This window comes from Seriola dumerili, unplaced genomic scaffold (genome assembly GCF_002260705.1).
Source record: "Seriola dumerili isolate Sdu_G_001 unplaced genomic scaffold, Sdu_1.0 BDQW01000449.1, whole genome shotgun sequence".
NCBI classification, from domain to species: domain Eukaryota; kingdom Metazoa; phylum Chordata; class Actinopteri; order Carangiformes; family Carangidae; genus Seriola; species Seriola dumerili.
This window is the reverse complement of record NW_019174704.1, coordinates 7,836,117-7,856,380: the sequence shown is the minus strand read 5'-3', so window position 1 is coordinate 7,856,380 and position 20,264 is coordinate 7,836,117. Positions and strand designations below refer to the sequence as shown.

The window sequence follows — 20,264 nt, the reverse complement described above, 5'->3', positions numbered from 1 at the left end:
AAAATCACATTAGATTCAACAAAAATATTTAGTTTGAACTGTCTTTTGTGCATTCTAATAAGAAATGGATGCTGCATGTGATAGACAACTACAGCTTGTCAAATAAAATAATTACGAGGACATTCTTACCTTTTTATATTGAAAAGCATATTCATGCAGCATGTCTTCTTTTCTTTTTTTTAAAAAAGAAAAAAGCTGCTCAGTGCTATAGTTATGCACAATTTCCTGTCATTACTGTCCTCCACAACTATCTGCTACATTCTATGATGATTTGTTTTTCATTGTCTTCCCACATTGATCCACCAAAGCTTTTCAGTTTAACTTGTATTTCATTACATTTATTTATTTAGTCACTGTTAAATACCAAATTTTATTCAATATTGTATAAGTAAAATTTATGCAAAAAATGTGAAAGTGAAGCTCTTTTATTTGTGACTATTTTTGGCCAAGCTGAGCCATATGTAGTTTGTAACAGCCAAACTAATGAGCTGTTCCTGTAAGATGTACCGTATATACAGCATGTGGACTGAAGGACACTAAATGTGATGTGGGTTCATCATCATTAAGAAATTAGAACTCTGTGAAATTACTTTACATGATGTCAGTAAAACTCGTCTTTTTTAATAATTGGCCTTATTAGATATGTTTATTGGTAGTTTGTACTCACATGATCATCATTAGGCTTTCATATGCAAATTCTTTCAGGCTGCATGGTGTGACTCATTGTTATGAAACATTTTGACAATTTTTCCTCAACATTGCAGAATTTCAATGTCCACAAATGTAGCTGTCACAGAACCCAGCTATTTTCATTGAATACATCATGTCCCAGATATGAAAAAGATAAAAATAAATCAAAAGGTTTTTTAAAAAAATAAATGATTGATTTAAATGATAATGAATGCCAGTGAACATTTAGCATACTGTATGCTGAAGACACAATGACCGTGTGGGGAGAAAGAGACCATGATGAGGACGTCCTGGACGGTTCTTCCCCTCAGGGACCAGTGTAGCATACATACCTGGCCTGGCATCAATCACAAGCCACTAAGGAAGTTCATTGTAAGGACATGCAGAGTTATGGACCCACAATTGACACTTTGCGACTCTTCCCACCATCAAACTATCAAATTGATAGGAAACAGAGACAAAGGACCCCTCTTCCACAAAGAGACCTGCTTTTAGCATGTCCGAACAACACAGAACCAGACCAAAGGTCAAAGGGTCAGCTCCAGAGGATCAACCAATAGACACCAGGCAACCGGAGAATATAGGCAAAATCTCCAGTTTGTATTAATAAAACTCTGTCTAATGATATTTGATTGTTTCTTGTATAGGACAAGTAACAACAAAAGGACTGATTAACACTAAGGTGTGAATCCTGGCCTCTCTGTGCCATGCATGAACACACACACAACAGCACACACACACACCAACCTCCCTTCCTCTGTCCCTCTCTAGAATAAAGAGTCACTACAACCCACATTTATAAGTAAACTCTAGAATTAAATATTCCAAAGTTCAGTTGAAAATTACTCTTTCTCAAGTGGAAACACAGGAGAAGATGAGTGACGCCCCTGAAACATGCGCCAGCCCCCAGGGATAAAACAGTCGTGATCAATTCACACAGGTTCAGAGAAGAGAAACCCATATCTAAGAAGGAAGAAGATGCGAGAACAAAGCTAAAAGCTAGAGGCTGAAAAGCTGAAGCTAGAAAACGATGCAGAAACTAGAAGCTGAGATCTTTGCTCAAAACTCAGAGTCCCGGCTCAAAGCCCGGCTCTGTAGCATGTAAACTCTTAGCTCTAAGCTGCTAGCCACAAACTCATGGCTCTTAGTCATTTTTACACTTTTCGCATCTTTTATTTTTCTTTGCCACAGGCTCCAAGTAACATCATTTTGTCTACATGCTGCGATCTTTTATTTTTATAAGCCAAGTCAAGACCAACTGAACCAAAACAACAGAAGTGCCTCAGAGTAATTTGTAACTTTTTAATCATCACCAATTTTCCTTTTTGAAGATTTTGACAACTTTAGAGTCATCTGGTCAACGCCAGTCTCCTCTAAACTTATCCAGCCAAAGTGAAGAGCATTAGAGTTTATTTCGCATCAACCCGCAAGAGATGCTGGCAGATAACACCTCTGCACGAAAGTCTCCTGACAAACTCCACCAGAGCTGAATCGCTGAGACACCGGAGAATCCGTCATCATGATAACGGGACACGGCCTCCAGGAGAATCCACCTAGATCCTGTGTCTCCGGGGTTACCACGGCAACCACAGCCACCTGGGTTCCAGCCGAGGGTCCTCAGCTACAGCGCAACTCACAGTAGGCTGGTCTTAACACTCTGCTCATGACTGGGTTGATGTCGAAATATAGCAATATTTAATTATCAAATCTGATTCATAGATGTAGTATCATTAGCTGTATAGCCATAGTGTATAGCCATAACATATTCTCTCCCGCCATTGCCAACTGATCACATTGCTCATTTCATTATTATTTTCATCTTTATGATTATTACACCTTGCATTTACTCTGTAGATAGTAGTTTAGTTAATAAACTCCTTTATTTACACCCAGTTGTTGTCCTGTTGTATTCTTTTGACGTAGAGACTGGAGATCCATTGAATCGAGAAGTCATGGCTTCTGATATGAGATTGATAAATTTGGTAATGAAGTAATTTATTGTTGTCCTCCCAGAGGACTGGTGCCCCATTTCAACGAGAGTAAATTCTAAAATTTGGCATTAACGCTACACCAGTGTGAGAAGGGGAACACGATGCACCATCTCAGGCCACCACTGATGACCCAGTGGACGCTGGCATGCAGGCCGAGGTAAAAGTTATAAGTATACCACACTGAGATACGAATGTGGTTCAGATGACAGGGTGGTGAACGTTTACAATTGAAAGATTAATGGTCATAATAGTCTACCAGCAGTTATTGTCCCTGGCACCCAGGACCAGTATCGACGGACCTGCCGCTCACTTCCGTTGTGGCATAATGTGCATTCGTGTTGTGACTTTTGTATTTGTTTTGTGACTTTTGTATTCATGTTGTGACTTTTGGATTTGTGTTGTGACTTTTGCATTTGTGTTGTGGCTTTTATATTCATATTATGACCTTTGCATTTGTGTTGTGGCTTAATTTGCATTCGTGTTGTAGCCTTTGTGGACAGCTTTGTTATGCTTCTGTGCTGGCGACAGGCCCGTGCAGGAGGCATATTGTTTTCAGGTTGTACGTCCATCAGTCCCCTTCTTGTGAACATATCTCAGTAACACCTTGACAGAACTTCTTCAAATTTGACATAAATGTACGAGACCTTCTGCTGGTCAAAGAAGGTAGCTTGGTGAACACATTCAACCACGTGAGTACATTTGCAAAAGTGAAACAGTCCTGTGCAGTCCGTGCTACACTATGCTAGGCCCAGGCAATGTATACAAGTCCATTAAGCAGAGGTTGTTTCCGGCTTGTCCGGCTGTGCAGCTTCTGTGTTGCTGAGGTCACTGGTATCTCCTTTGTTCTCCTCACAGAGTTAGCTGCTCAACACTAACTCTGCTTCATGACTCCTGTTGCTTGTAAAATCAGCTGGCAGACTGTGTCAAAGCCACTGGTGCTAAATTGAACTTGATTAAGCGCTAAGTGCTGCAGGGCAGAGAGGTGTGAGGAGAGCAGCTGTTGTTGCTGTGGAAACAGTGAAGAAGAAGAAGACCACCGAGGTTTTGTTGACCTGATGACATCATGGGTCCTTGGCCAGACAGGGACCAATGGTTGCTGGTTGTTGGGTCCATCAGTGGAGTTCAGGTATAGGTGTGAAACCTTTTGAATTCTGGGAAGTCCCAGAAGGCCGTACACAGAGGACCATACCAAGAGCACGCTTAATCTAAACCTTCGTTTTTAATGAAGAGATCATGGACGGAGCCTTCAGGCACCTGAGATTTCCTCCTGCACCTTGAGTAGAGTTCCTGTCAAGCATTTAAAACATAACAATACTATGTTGCTGTCTGCAGGGATGTCCACATGGTCCGTGTCTCACTCAAAAGCATTTATTCAGGTGGATGCTTGACGATGATGCACTTTTGTATTTGAAGATTTATCAGTGCTCTGTTATCATGAAGCTGAATTGACCCTGTACCACAGTGTATGTAGCCCTGTGTATAGTGTAAAGTCTGCTTTGCAGCACTGTGGTACCTTTAGGTAAAATCAACTGCAATTCAGTGTCCAACTTCACTTTGCCGCTTGCTTTTACCCAAAAATAAATGAATAAATCCTGGTGAGACCTGATGCTTTTCTAAAACCACTTTGTATATTGTTTCTATATTGTACATAATGTTCCTCTGATATTTTATTCATTTACTTTTTCTAATTTCAGTTTTTAAATCTTGTGTTTCCTTATTGATGAACAGCATTCAGAGTGGACAGCAAAGAAAGATTTTTATTGTCCAAGGAAACTTGTTTTTAAGTGTACTTGTGATAAACACGTTGACTTGAAATAAATGAAAATGTAAGTTGGCACAATAGGTTTTCTTTGTCAGCTCATGTTTATTTTTTAATTGCTTTAATTGAATTCAATTTTGGGTTTTTTCTATTATTATTATCATCATCATCTTCATTATTGTTATCATTATTATTATTATTATTATTATTAACATTAAGTCATTCGAGCTGAGTCAAAATATTGATTCTCAGCAGACTCAAAGAACACACAATCACCAGAAATCATTTTCCTCCTCCGATCCATTGAAAAATCATTGCAGATATGAATGGACCTTTGTTTGTTACTCATCCGTGTTGTTGCTTTGTTTCTAATGATTTCAGATGGGCCAAAGGAGGTTATGTGATCCCTGACGTGTCCGGCGACACCTATGAGGCTCTTGTGGACTACTCTTTCTTCACTGAGCCTGTTTCCTGTGAGGTCACCAACATACTAGGAAACACCAACATCACCAGGAACGTGGACGTCTACTGTGCGTGTTTATCAGCTTTGTCGAACACCTATGCACAGATGAGCTGAGATACATAACATACAGTACATCCATGTACATACAGGTCTTATCAGAGAGTCAAAAAAGAAGTATGTCAACATCTAAGTTATTTTCTATAGTTTCTTGGAAATTACATTTATACATTTATTACATTTATATGATAATTGACAACCACAGACTAAAATCCAGTGTAAAATAAGGATTGTATTTGCAGCATACATTTTATTCTGCTTTGTAGCTTTGGGCTCTTAAAATGTACTGTCTTTCCAAATGTTAAGATAATTATATAATATATAAGTCCAGATCATTTCTGTCATATGTCTGTTTTCTAGTTGGGCCAAGGATGGGGGCAGAGCCTCAGTCTCTGCAGGTGGACCAAGGATCGGATGCTGTTTTCAACTGTGCTTGGACAGGAAACCCCTCTCTGACCATCGTGTGGATGAAACGTGGCTCAGGAGTGGTGTGTATTCTTTTGTCAACATATTTTTATTAGTTTTTTTTCCCCAACTTTTAACAACCACGTAACAAAAAAAGACAACGACAAAGAAAAGCAATAATAACACAATATAATGAAAGTAAACTAAAAACAGAAAAACAAAAAAAAGGAAAGAAAACAAATACAAAAACAAAAACAAGACAGGCAGTTGCACTTAATAGAAGGGTTAGGGTTAGGGGTGGGCCAAGATAGAAAGATAAGAAGAAAGAAAGAAGAAAGATGGAGATAGGAACAGGACTATAAATAAATGTTACTAACTTCATATAGACTTGTATTCAAATAGGTGTGGGGGTCGGGAGCTTGGCTCAAGCATGGTCTATAAATGGTTGCCAGAGTCTCTCAAATGTGGCCGAGGAGCCATCCACCGTGAGTATCAATTTCTCGAGTTTGAGATGTTGCATCACCTCCTGCATCCACCGAGTCAAGGTCGGAAGATGGGGAGATTTCCACTGGAGAAGGATCAATTGTCGTGCTAACAGAGTGACAAATTTTGTCATTTTAAGTTTAGTTCCGGATAGGTTATTATTTTTTTCACCTGTCACTCCAAAAATAGCTATTAGAGGGTCTGGCTTAACTGTCAATTAGAAAATTTCTGATAGAGTTTTGAATATCGAATTCCGGTAAGTGGACAGGTTTGGACAGTGCCAGAATAAGTGTGCCAGAGAGGCAGGTGAGAGTTTGCATCGGTCACATGTGGGGTCCACATCTGGAAACATTCTAGAAAGTTTAACTTTTGAGAGATGAAGGGGATGTAGCACTTAAATTGAATGAGGCCATGTCGGTCACATATTGATGGGACGGTCATCCCCAAATCTGCCTCCCATACAGACTTCAGAGTCTCCAAAGATGGGTTTGTAAATTGGCCATGAAATTCTAAGTAAAAGATACTGCACCCCTCCATGATGGCTCAAAGGAAAATACAGACTCCATAGGTGACTCATCAGGCAAATTGGGAAAGGAAGGCATAATGACCTGGATATAGTTGCGAATTCGAAGGAATCTAAAGAAATGGGATTGTGCTAATTTAAATTTATTTTGCAGTTGTTCAAAGGTGGGAAATATTCCATCTATAAAAAGGGTTTTCATATTGTCAATGCCATTCCTTTTCCAAACACCAAAAGACCCATCCATGATTGATGGAGGAAAAAGGTGATTGAGGTACACAGGGGCGAGTAGAGAGCCGTTTTGCCATCCATAGCTTTTCCTAATAGCAGACCATATTTTCAGAGAGTGTGTTACAACAGGATTGTTTTGACACATTGTAATGACAGAGACATTGGGGAAAACAAAAGAGCTGACAGTGAAGACAAATAACATGAGTTACGCTCCATTTGTACCCAGATTGGAACCTCTGCACGGTTATCACATTGAACCCAAAAAGAGAGAGCGTGTATATTACAGGACCAATAGTAAGACTGGAAATGAGGCATGTGGTATGTATTCTTCACCAATGACACAGCAGTTCATTGGAACCCCCTGTGAGCAGCCCCCTGCTCTCTCTCTCTCTCTATCTCTCTCTCTCTCTCTCTCTCTCTCTCTCTCTCTTCAAACCTTTACCTGAAACATGCTTATTGAAAGAGGAGTTTTTAAAGGACAAATCTGTCATTGTAGCAAGATGTGCAGCAGACAGATGCAGCTGTCATGTAACTGTGAAAACATGGTATTAGATATGTTTCAATTACTTTTCAAAAGATTTTGAACAACTCTCAAACAACATTTTACTCCTAAATACAATATGACTCATAGCTCATGTTGAAGATTGAAAAGCTAAGAGAGCTTTGCTGTTGTACTTGATAGAGTACTCAGGATAAAAACTAGAATGACTTGTGTGATTTGTGTTTTGAATGACATAAAACATAAAAACACAGATTATAACATTCCTGTCTCCTTCACTCTGCACAGTGTGCAACATCTCTGACTAACAGCTTGTTGATCCTTCTTTGTTTTTGATGTTCAACTAGATTGAAATTACCTCTGTCTCCTCCGACCTTTGAAACCGTTTCCCTCACAACACAGGTGCTTAGCAACAAGAACACTCTGACACTGAAAGGAGTGAGGCAGGAGGATGCTGGGAAGTATGTGTGTCGGGCTGTTGTCCCCAGAGTGGGTGTGGGGGAGAAGGAAGTGTCGCTCACTGTGAATGGTGAGTACAATGGCCCATCATGCACTGCATGTGAATGGCTCTCTGTTACCACTGCACCTGATTCAGTCTACATGTGATGCACAGGAAGAGGCCTTCATGAGTAACAAAACTGTGCTGAAAAATAAAAGCAACCATTTCTGAGCCAAAACTGGAATACCAGCTTTACCATTCAGAGTAAAAATCCCCCCAACATGAGAGTGGACAATGTGGAGCCTCACCTCTGCAGCACAGCTATCACTGATAGGCTAATAAGGCAGCATCATTTATTTCTGATGACTGATTATAAACCTTTATCTCCACTCTCTGACTAATGATCTCAGCTCAATCAAACATTTTTCAACCTTTTTGAATCAATTGAAAAAATGGACAGCAGTTTAATAGATGTTTTATCATCTCTGGGCCAAAATTCAATGACAAGCTACAAGTTACAGCTCAGTTTCTGCAGACAGACAATACAACATGACTGCATAACTTAGATCTATTGTAAATTATTTGGACATGCATTTTTTTGGTGATTGCAGTGCATGCATTAAATGCCAAGGGCAGAACCATGCTCAGGCCCCATTAACAGTAAAATCTCAGATCTTATTTCTTCCTATGTTCCTATGATATATTTCTTCCTGTTAAAAAGGGAGTTTTTCCTCCCCATCCTGTCGTCAAGTGCTTGCTCTTTGTGGGAACTGTTGTGCAATAGAGTAACAATGGACATAAAAATCAGACCAGTGAGGCATAACTATAGATCTACTGGAACAACACAGAGAAATTATTATTGTGATGATTGTGTTCCTGCCTTGACTGTGCCTCCCCAGGTCCTCCCACTATCTCTAGCACCCAGACCCAGCAGGCGCTCTACGGAGAGAGGGGTCAGATCAAGTGTTTCATACACAGCAGCCCTCCTCCCGACCGTATCGTGAGTCACTTTATCCCTCTTTCCAATTACTAACTCAGCTCAATGTTCATGTATCTGATCAGTCTGAGAAGAATGGATGACTTTCTCAGACACTGAAGAAAAAGATAACTTAAACCCCAGAACTTAACTGATTCATGTTCTGTAAAAATCATACAATCTGTCCTGATAAAGTTGATGTGTAACATGTCATTATGTTTACAAATGTACATGTGTATTTAAAGAAACAGCACCCAGTCACTGAATAATGGGTACTGTATGCTGTAGGTAAGTTTAAGATATTGTGGTGTAAAAAAGTCAAGTAACAACAACAACATTGAGACTATATCATTTTTATGACAATGTGTGTAATCTTTTTATCATCCCTCAGGCCTGGTCCTGGAAGGAGACAGTTTTGGAGTCAGGGACATCTGGACGCTACACTGTGGAGACGGTCAGCACAGAGGAGGGGGTCATCTCCACACTGACCATGAGTAACATAGTCCCCGCAGATTTCCAGACCATCTACAACTGCACAGCATGGAACAGCTTCGGCTCTGACACTGAGATCATACGCCTCAAAGAACAAGGTGAGGAAAAAGACATGTCAGACAGGTTTAACTGTAGCTCTTCACCTGTGGTTAAATCTCACACTGAGGCTACTGAGTCTGATTAAAGCTGTTGAAAACTGTATCTTCATCCCTGTGTGGATTCAAATCAGAATGTTGTAGGCAGATTCATGTTATAGACTTCTTAGAGTGTAACTGGACAACAGTGCACAAGGTTTCACAGCTGTCATGTCAAAAGAAAACAAAATGTGTTTAGTGTATGATTAGAGCTATAGCGCTGAAGCGATCCCTCTGCTGTGATGTGGGACAGCAACGTGCCTCTTTCAATAGATAGATAGATAGATAGATAGATAGATAGATAGATAGATAGATAGATAGATAGATAGATAGATAGATAGATAGATAGATAGATAGATAGATACTTTATTTATCCCCTAGGGGAAATTAACATAATAGACTCTGAGACTCTACCAACTATTGTCTGTTTGGTGCCTCATCTCAGTGCACAGTCCTGCACAGAACTGACAAATTAGCCTACATCTACAGTATAATTAGCCTACATCTATAATTACATTTTGAATGATTCATTTCAATATACTTCTATTAAATGAAAAAACACATTAAAATAAAAAAAATGATTTAAATGTATTTTCTCATTGTAATAAAAATATATTAAAACCATAAAACTGTAAATGTTTTAGTTGGACTATGCTGATGAGTTTCAAAGCTATCATTCCCTGAAGAGACTGAGTTCTAGTGAAGACCAGGGGCCTCACTTATAACACAGTGTGTAGGATCCAGACGTTTGTGTGCACAAGAGCTGAAAATGTCATACACAAAAAAGTAATCAGATTTATGAGGCTGTGCACAGGCAAAGCCTCATTCTCCGCCTACAACACTCCCACAATCAACCACAAATGGTCAAACCCCTGATGAGCACTGATCGACACCTTGTTCCTGTGGAGGCTGATGGCTGCAGCAGCTGTTAATGCCACAAACAGGACATTTTCTGAAATGAAACAGTGATCACACATGGAGGTGGATGTTCAGTGTGGACTGACCAGTGGAGGCACAGAGACACTGAAGCCCCTCCAGGTGTCTGTTATGTGATGGTGAGCTGATGAAATATTGAGCAGAACGTGATTTGAGTTGGTTCACATCTTATACAGTTGAAAGGTGCTTATGGAAAAGTTACAAACAACACAAAAGTGGAGTGGAATAAGTAATGAGTGATATGAAGTGAAATTATCTCACATTTAATTTCAATGTTTATCAACAGTTTTAAATGAGGCCCATGGACTGAACTGAGCATCTTTTCAATATCACTCCCAAATGTCAATCTGACCAAAGAAGGTCAAACTGTAACTTGAATCTTTAAAGTGGCTCACTCCTGAGGAGCCTGTCAGACCCACTCAGGGACACAGTTTCCTGTTGGAAAGCTTGTGGAGCTCCTATGACAATATTTGCAGAACTGTACTGAAGACTTGCCACAGTGTGCCTCAACCTGATGCCTGTCCTTGGCATCAGGGTGGTGGCTTCATGTAATTTCTTTGGGCTTTTACCGACCAGACTCCGTGGGCCAAGGCCCAGCAGCATTTCCAGATGTGTCGGTTTTAGGGGCTCAAAATCTTCACAGTGGTGTGGACATCAGGTGTAGGTTTAGCAAAAGTGATATTGTGTGTATTATTGTGGATGTGGCCTCAGTGCTTCTGAATGTCCTGCTGTGTCTGTTTCTTCAGAGACTCTGCGACTGGCTGTTATCGTCGGTGTGGCAGTGGGAGCCTTCCTGGCCCTCTCTATCCTCCTGGGGACACTCAGCGCTTTCTGCTGCACCAGATTCCACACGAGTATGTAGTCTGTGTATGTGGTTTTTGTAAACGGCGGTGGTGGAGTGGAGTGGAAAAGCTTCTTCCAGAATTCTTCTTCAGTGGCTGATTTGGCTTCAGTCATTAATTTAGCCTCCAGCTCTACCTCTGCTGAATCTGAAGTTCTGAGGATAGACTGTAGTTTGCCTCTGTTTCTCTCTGCTTCACTATGTGTAGGAATATATGACTGGATGTCCTGGTAGAGTTTAGTGGCCTGGTTTAGTCTCTGACATGTTTTTGTCTGTTTCTACAGAGGATGTCCATCTGGTCATGTCTTCTCTTCCTGTGTCAATGTCACACCACAGAGATGTGAAAACAGAGAGTAAGGCCTTTAACAAACTGTGTGACTGACTCTGCTCACAGTGTGATGAGCAGTGGTTGCTGATGGTTGTGCTGAACACTCATCAGTGTTGTTGTGTCTTTCTTCTTCATTGTTGTGTGTTTATAGGATTTTATGTTATATATCCTCCACGTCACCTGCTTAGTGTTTCATACATAAGATATATAATAATAATAATAATAATAATAATGATAATAATAGATATTAAACAATATTACATTTGTCCACTTCCTTTGGCTGGGGTGTTATATAGCCTGATGGCAGTTGGGGCAAAGGATCTCCTGAACCTCTCTGTTCTGCAACACAGCGAGATGAGATGTTTGCTGCAGCTGTAGCTGTAGCTGCTTCTCTGTCCTGCCAGAATGTTGTGGAGAGGGTTGTTGGTATTGTCCAAAATGGCCTTCATCTTACATTGCATGCATCTCTCAACAACAGTCCTGAGCAAGTCCAGACTCCTGCCAAGCACAGACCCAGCTTTTTCGACCAGCTTGTCCAATCTCCTGGTGTTCATGTCAGACATGCTGCTGCCCCAGCAGACTACAGCTTAAAAAAGTAAAGTGTTGTCTGAAAAGAATAAAAGTCCTTGGCTAACAGATGAATTGATAAGGAGGAAGAAAAGGGACTGCAGAAGAGCGGGGATAAATGGCGTAAAACCCAGATTTCAGACCATCTTGAAATCTATAAAAATCTATTGATTACTTATAACTCAGAAATTAGAAAAGCCATGAAACCATATTTTAAAAATATAAGGAACAATAATATACACAATTCAAGGGTTCTCTTTTCCACTACAGACAAACTCTTTGACAATTACAGAACTTATATTGCAGGTAATTTAACTTCTACTGATAAGTGCGAGGACTTTGCAACATTCTTTCAAAACAAAATAATGACTACCAGGGCAAATATTCCCATACTTACTCATGCACCCCCTACCCTGCCTCCCTCAAATTTTATTTTATCAATTTTTGCACCAGTCAGTGCTGATGATCTTAGAACAGTGGTTCCATGGTCTTAATGGTCATAATGGTTTCACTTCTTTCCCTGATCCCATCCACACCTCCTTTTTAAAAGCATTTTAACAGTCTATCTAAGGATATTTTAACCATTATAAAGACCTCTTTACAAACTGGTATTTTTCCCAGCTCACTCAAATCTTCAATTGTTAAGCTACTTTTAAAGAAGTCCACTCTAGACCCATCTATTATTAGTAATTACAGACCTATCTCTAACCTCCCCTCTTCCATAAACAGACCATGCTTTCAGCATGCCCGAACGACACAGAACCAGACCAAAAGTCAAAGGGTCAGCTCCAGAGGATTAACCAATGGACACCAGACAACTGGAGAATATAGGCAAATTAAATAAGACTCTATCTAATGATATTTGATTGTTTCTTATATAGGACAAGTAACAACAAAAGGACTGATTAACACTAAGGTGTGAATCCTGGCCTCTCTGTGCCATGTATGAACACAAACACACACGCACACACACACACACCAACCTCTCTTCCTCTGTCCCTCTCTAGAAAAGAGTCAACCTCCCTTCCTCTCCCCCTCTCTAGATAAGAGTCATAAACTACAACCCATATTCCAATCCTGGGTAGTGACCAGCAGAACTCTCTTCACAGACACAGATCTGAGGAAGAATGTAAAATTAAATATCTAGCTGTTCTGTAACTCATGAGATGTTCCTATGCAATAGTTTAATCCCAAACTTCTATCCAATAGAATGTTTGAAATGTAACATGTAGATTTTAAGACAATGTCCTTCATGTGACCATACTGTCAGCATCCTTCACACGAGCTAACACACACTACATGACATCCAGCATGTCCATATTATTATTACAGCCAAAGAACTGCTGTGTAATCCACATTTATAGACTATTAGCTTTGGGAAATGTTTATATTGTTGTTTGATCAGTTAACCACTTGTATCATGATTAATTCCAGGTTTGAAGGATGTAATATGAAAACACTTGTATTACTCCTCTCTGCCATTATTAGTGCAAGTAGTTTTATATGTTATTTGATTTAATGTTTTGTGGTCATGGTGGAAAACGGATGTACGAGTTTATAAGTAAACTATAGAATTTAATTACTCAAAAGTTCAGTGGAAAATTACTCTCTTCTCCAAGTGGAAACACAGGCGAAGACGAGTGACACCCCTGAAACATGCGCCAGCCCCCCAGGGGATAAAACATTCATGAACTATTCACACATTGGTAGAAACTCGGCGAGATGCTAAGAAGGAAAAAGCCAGAGATGAGAAGATTCTTAGAAACAGCCAGAAGATGCCAAAAGCTAGATGCTCAGAAAGAAGAAGCTAAGACAATGCTAGAGGCTGAAAAGCTGAAGCTAGAAAAACAATGCAGAAACTAGAAGCTGAGATCTTTGCTCAAAACTCAGAGTCCCGGCTCAAAGCCCGGCTCTGTAGTCATGTAAACTTTTAGCTCTAAGCTGTTAGCCACAAACTCATGGCTCTTAGTCATTTTTGCACTTTTCACAACCTTTATTTTTCTTTGCCACAGGCTCCAAGTAACATCATTTTTGTCTACATGTGCGATCTTTTATTTTTATAAGCCAAGTCAAGACCAACTGAACCAAAACAACAGAAGTGCCTCAGAGTAATTTTGTAAATTTTAATCATCATTAACATTCTGCTCATGACTGGGTTGATGTCGAAATATAGTAATATTTAATCATCAAATCTCATTCGTAGATGTAGTATCATTAGCTGTATAGCCATAGTGTATAGCCATAACATATTCTCTCCCACCATTGCCAACTCATCACACTGCTCATTTCATTATTATTTTTATCTTTATGATTATTACACCTTACATTTACTCTGTAGATAGTAGTTTAGTTAATAAACTTCTTTATTTACACCCAGTTGTTGTCCTCTTGTTTTCTTTTGACGTAGAGACTGGAGATCCATTGAATTGAGAAGTCATGGCTTCCGATATGAGATTGATAAATTTGTCAATGAAGTAATTCATTGTTGTCCTCCCAGAGGACTCGTGCCCCATTTCAACGAGAGTAAATTCTAAAATATGGTGTTAATGCTACAACTGTAATGTGCTGTTCACAGGACTATCCTAAATATACCTTGCAGCTACTCCAGAATGCAGCTGCCAGAGTTTTAACTAGAAAAAGAAAATATGACCATATAACACCTGTGCTGTGGTCGCTACATTGGCTTCCAGTTAATTTTAGAATTTATTTTAAAATTTTAATGCTTGTTTTTGTGGTCATACATGGTCTTCCACCTCAGTATCTATCTGACTTGCTTGTGAGCTATCAACCAGCTAGACCCCTCAGGTCAGCTGGAACAGGCCATCTCCCCCGGGTCTCCTCAAAAACTGGTGAAACTGCCTTCAGCTTTTATGCTACAAGCTGCTGGAACATACTACCTAAGCATATTAGAGGTGCTCCTACGCTATCATCTAAACTGAAAACATTCCTTTTTAGCCACGCTTTCCAGTAGTGTGGTTTACTGGTCTCAATATACCATTTCATTTTATTTTTATTGGTTTATTTTATTGGTTTCATATGTCTTGTTTTTTATTGGGCTAATTATGATTTTATTTAATCACATTTTATTCCTACTTTTTAATCGTTTTAATTTACATATCTTTTTTACTGATCGGTGCTAATTTTCTTAATGATTTTTAATTTGTACGTATCATTTATGTGTTTGTTTTAATTTGTGTCAACATTTTATCTTTTCACTATCCACATAGTATTTGTGGTTTCAACTTCTGTGATAATTCATGCTTTGATGCAGCACATTATGGTTCCACCTGGAATGAAATGTACTATATAAATAAAGTTCTGCTTTGCCTGAATGTTACACCACCACCACTTAGCAGAGTCAGTTGTGTTGCATTGAGGGACTCGTAGGTGATTAGTTTAGCAGCCACAGTGAAACGGCCTCTTTTAACAACAGCTTTGCTTGTCTCTCTATTACTTTGTCACTGCAGATCATCAGAAGGAAAGAGGATATGCAATTGACTCATTTCTTGACGACAGATGTTCTGTCTTCACACTTTTAGGCCCGGTACACTGCATATTTAGACTGCAGATATTCTTCAGCATCCTGCTGATCAATATCTGGGGTTACCTCAGGGGTTAAATCAGTGTTACCAAGTTGTAATTTATTCAAGTTTATTCAAGTTTTCAGTCAGTGAAGTCAGCATAATCACCCTGAGGTCTGAAAAAGCTGTGGGTGTGAGGCTGCTCAGCCACTCTGATCCGTCTCTCCCTGTCCTCCAGGTCTTAAAGGAGGCATTCAGGTGGAGATTGTCCACAAGGACCATGATGCAGCACAGGAGAGCGAGGAGCATATGAACATCACGCAGATGATGGTGAGTGAACAGTTTGATACGGCCTCAAATACTGATGTGCTCTGTCCAAGGCTTTCTGGTTTTTCTGGTATGTATTCACTATGAATGACTATTGATGGCCCTGATTAACATGATGCAGACAGACCATGGTGAGTTCCAGCAGGAGGCTGTGCTGAAGCAACTGGAGATGCTCCATGAGGAGGAAAAGGTGGGTGAATACCATCAATATTCAGCTGTCTCAGCTTCAAAGAGCCAGTTACCATGAATCATGTTCCTGCTGTGCAACGCACAGAAAGCATAGATTATCATTAGTTATGATAATTATAGTGAAGATGGCTTTTCACTCCTGGTCACAGGCTTGCAACTAGAAACATGGCTCCAAAGCTAAAATGTGAAGCATGTTTAGGAGATACAGTATGTGCCATTATATCCCTTATGGTTGAATTTATATTCATATTTTTTTTTTTATGATTTTTAAAATGAATGGGATCTCATCGGAGTACAGACTCAACTTTCTTCTGGCCTACTCCGCTTTAAAAGCTTACCAGTTCTGACATATGTGTTATGTTCTGGATATTTTTACCTCCAAGTGAAGGGTTTTACAGCTTTTCTGAGATTTCATCAGACATTTCATGTGACCACCTAGAATGTGGAGCAATGGTTTTTGGCGACCAGGAAAAGAAAAATCAAAACTTCTCCTGGTGGCACAGATTCTGTGGCCACAGGCCTCCACTCTCTAAATGTAAACGTCAAAATCAGCCGAGGTTTCATATTCGTTCACTGCAGTAGAAAGTGCAGGTTGACTCTCTCTTCAGCTTCCCAGTAAACTGAGAACATTCTCACAACATACTACATGTTCTAATGCTCAACTACTGAAGCTTGAGCTAAATATAAAACCACAGCTAAAAAAATTTGAAGCGTGTCAGTGTCATGTCAGTGGCTCAGTGGAGATCTGACTATGGCTCACACAGGTGTATGGTGTTGACACTCAGTGAGCATTGAGTTCCTAATAACTGCCACTGTGCTAAAAGTAATGATGAAAAAGTATTTCTTGTGTTTCGATTTGGTTGACATCCTTTCCAACAGTGGACCAACCATCGCTGAGTTTACATTTTATTTCACTGAGTTATTGGGACATCCTGATAATAAAGAATTACAGTAGTCAAGTCTAGAGGCAACAGATGCATGGCTACCAGCAATTGTTTATGTGAATATGTGATGTTATGCAGGGTTGCATTTGATTTGACAGATAATAAAATAAATCAACACATCCTGCAACAAACATGAATACTGAGAAGCAGGCAGATGACACACCACTAAATCATGTGATCTGCTATTTCATATTGCACCTTTCTTCATTTCCCGTATTCATCAGCCCATTTTCTGATCACTGTTTGTGGCTCAACTCTTGTTCTTCAGTGAAAGTGAGAAAGTGTAGACAGGTGAGAAAACCAGCTCTTGTTTTTCAGTGTCTGTGTTTAAAAAGCAGCTTTTACATAAACGTAGTTGTGCACAAAAAGACAGCATTGATTCACAAACAGGAGGCAACAAAATTATCTTGTTTGTTTACTGTCTCACTGAAATCACTTTTTCTTCTTTTGCATTTAAAAGGACCCCACCAATGGCTACTACAGTGTCAGCACGTTCAACGAGCACCACGCCACCCACACCATGTCCTTGACCCCCAGCCGGACTCCTGACATAGGCCGAAGCCCAACCGCTGGAACTAAGACTATTGGCAAACAGCAGGTGCCCACTGGCATGTCCTTCACCAACATCTACAACACCCTTGGTGCCGGTCCAAACCACCTGTGCGACTACAGCCAGCACTTCGTCCTGGGCATGGGAAGCAGTTCCATCGAGCTGTGTGAGCGGGAGTTTCAGCGGAGCTCACTCAGCGACTCCAGCTCCTTCATTGACACTCAGTGTGACAGCAGCGTCAGCAGCCACAGCAAGCAGGACAGATGTGTGCAGCTTGACAAGAACAGCAAGACCTCAGCCTCGTCCTCCTCTCACTATTCTCAGTCCTCCTCCCAGAACTCAGACATCACCAGGCCTCTGCAGAAACGCATGCAGACCCATGTCTAACTGTCAAGGGCCTTGACTGGGCGATAAAGGAGTCATCTTACTTTCACAGATGAGACATAATATCAGCTGGTTTCAGCCTAGTGTCAGCTGGTTTCAGGTCTTTATCTGTTTGCTCTCCTCATCCTCTCTGCTCACAAATGCAGTACTTTGATACAGCTGAATTCACAATGAAGCTGTTCTCATTTACATGGCAGACACTGTACAAGTGTAGATCTGTACTTGTCCCATTCCCATTAATGAGAAACACCTACAACTTGTGTGTATTTTGTGTCTCTGGGAAGCATGCTCTCATTTCCATGTTTGGCTGACATGGTGCTATTTACACTAGAGCTCTGTAAAACAAGTATTTTGTGTACTGTGATTTTGGTACTGAATGATAGGGGTGAAGATGAAGTGAGATTCTTGCTGTTAGACAGTTCTGTTGGTCTATGGACTTTGATGCACTAATGTAAGTGAGCAAGAATGCTAGAGCTGGAGACAATACGCTCTCATCAGTCTGAGCCTGATAATTGAACTGCTGCACTCAAGTACAATGACAAACACAGAATGAAAAAACAGAGTGATAACTGTGGTAGAACAAGGAGTTCTTTGAGGAAATGTAGATAAGCCCATCTGAAATGATGATGGTCACCTGGGCTGGTTTAAGAGGCTATCATTCTCCTGGGATCCAAAGGGCCATGACACCACAGAGGAACAGATAACCAGGTTCAAGATGTATGGAAGGGGATGTGAATGGAGTGAAGGAAGCACAACATGCTACATCATGTTCTACAAATGCATGTCACGGAAAAGCATTGGGTTGAAGTACTGTCACAACTCAGCACTCAAAGATGTGTTAGGGTGCCAATATTGTGTTTTAATTAAAGAAAACTACAAATATACCTCAGTGCAACTTGATTGGAGGTATTTTTGTTCTCTGTGGTGGAAGTTACAGATTTTGTGCTGCCACTAGGATTTTTATTTGGTAAAGGGCAGAACTCAAAACACATACCTACAAATTAGCATAGCATTCAAGCAGACAATAGCTAATTTGATGTTTCTCAATCAAAACAATGTGTAAAGACAGAAATTATTTGCGTTGTGAAGTAGCATCAGAGCATGGGAGTTGTTGTCTTCACCACCACCTGTCAGTGCCATCAGCTTCTCCTGGTTTGGATTTGGATGATGTTCATAAGGTTTTTGGCGGGAGCTGAAATGTCCAGAGGTCTCGGTCTCTCCAAAATGGACCAGGTGACAGGGATGTGCGCAGACATTTTGGGGGGCAGGGGCTCACGTGATTTTTTTCACGTGAGCCCCTGCCCCCCAAAATGTCTGCGCACATCCCTGTCATCTCTCATAATTATTCATAAAAAAAAAAAAAATTTAAACAAAAAGTTAAACAGTGGCACATCTCTGACTAGTGATTCTCAGTCCTTTTGGTGTTATTTGTCCCATATAAGAAACAATCAAATATCAATAGACAGAGTCTTATTGTTACAAACTGGAGATTTTGCCTATATTCTACAGTTGCCTGGTGTCCATTGGTTGATCCTCTGGAGCTGACCCTTTGACCCTTGGTCTGGTTCTGTGTCTCTCTGATATGCTAAAAGCATTGACTGTTTGTGAGAGAAGGGACCTTTGTCTCTGTTTCCTATCAATTTGATAGTTTGATGGTGGGAAGAGTCACAAAGTGTCAACTGTGTCTAATGTTACAATGGCTAGACTGACAATTGTGGGACCAGTATCCCAAAGCATGTCAGGCAATAGCATGGTTACCAGTTGTGTGTGAGCATAGGCAACCTATGGTACTGATAGCATAGCAGTGTGTCCACTGCACCTGTGGTCTTGAGCAGGATCTTATAAGTGTTTTTGCAGCCCTGGGGAATCACCCCCACTTGTACACATTATACGCAGTCTACAAATACCATACGCTTAAATGGCAGAGAGGATTGTGATAGGTGGATTTGACTGAAGATACAAAACCAGCTCTTTTCAACACAACCAATACTAAAGATTAACAGTTTATACTTGCACCTGGCACCTTAGGATGTTTCAAGTGTGCACTGTAGTTTATAGTCTCACTCAACCCTTAACTACTGGTAATAGGCACCTGTGGGTGCTTACAGATTTTTGTTATTTATGAGCTCTATTTCAGACCCAGAGATTGTGGAGGAGAGGAACATCTGATTAATGGTAACACTTTGGTAAAAGAAGATTGTTATGAATAAACTGATCTGAATTGACTAACATGTTATGTAGTGTGTTTCTTTTGTCAAACATATTACTGCAGTGGATATGTGTAACGTTTTGATTGTAGTTTTAATGTGGTGCGTGCACTCACCACAAGTACAGAGGGGAGGTATGAGTCTGGATTACAATTTGAGTATGTACTACTGAGTGTCCTCTTTACCTCGTGTCATTTGTAAACAGTGACGAGGTCTTCATCACAGCTAACATCATTAAAATGAAGCTAAAATAACAAGCAGCAGCAGAGGCTGAGATAAAGGCAAACAAATGACAAAAAACATCATAATAAAGGAACAGTCAAGGGTGTAG

At 40.2% G+C, this 20,264-nt stretch overlaps 1 protein-coding gene across 1 annotated transcript in view; it reads left to right on the top strand.

Moving 5' to 3' along the window:
* The window catches only part of LOC111234563 (kin of IRRE-like protein 3), a 51,716-nt gene extending 33,987 nt beyond the window's left edge, over window positions 1-17,729 (top strand). The window contains exons 8-18 of the mRNA XM_022762712.1: window positions 4,822-4,970; window positions 5,321-5,448; window positions 7,501-7,627; window positions 8,437-8,537; window positions 8,905-9,103; window positions 10,822-10,929; window positions 11,201-11,269; window positions 15,571-15,662; window positions 15,781-15,849; window positions 16,048-16,061; window positions 17,249-17,729. Coding sequence (XP_022618433.1) covers window positions 4,822-4,970; window positions 5,321-5,448; window positions 7,501-7,627; window positions 8,437-8,537; window positions 8,905-9,103; window positions 10,822-10,929; window positions 11,201-11,269; window positions 15,571-15,662; window positions 15,781-15,849; window positions 16,048-16,061; window positions 17,249-17,729 — 1,537 coding nt within the window. The remainder of the gene's footprint in view (window positions 1-4,821; window positions 4,971-5,320; window positions 5,449-7,500; window positions 7,628-8,436; window positions 8,538-8,904; window positions 9,104-10,821; window positions 10,930-11,200; window positions 11,270-15,570; window positions 15,663-15,780; window positions 15,850-16,047; window positions 16,062-17,248) is intronic.
* The last annotated feature ends 2,535 nt before the right edge of the window (window positions 17,730-20,264 follow it).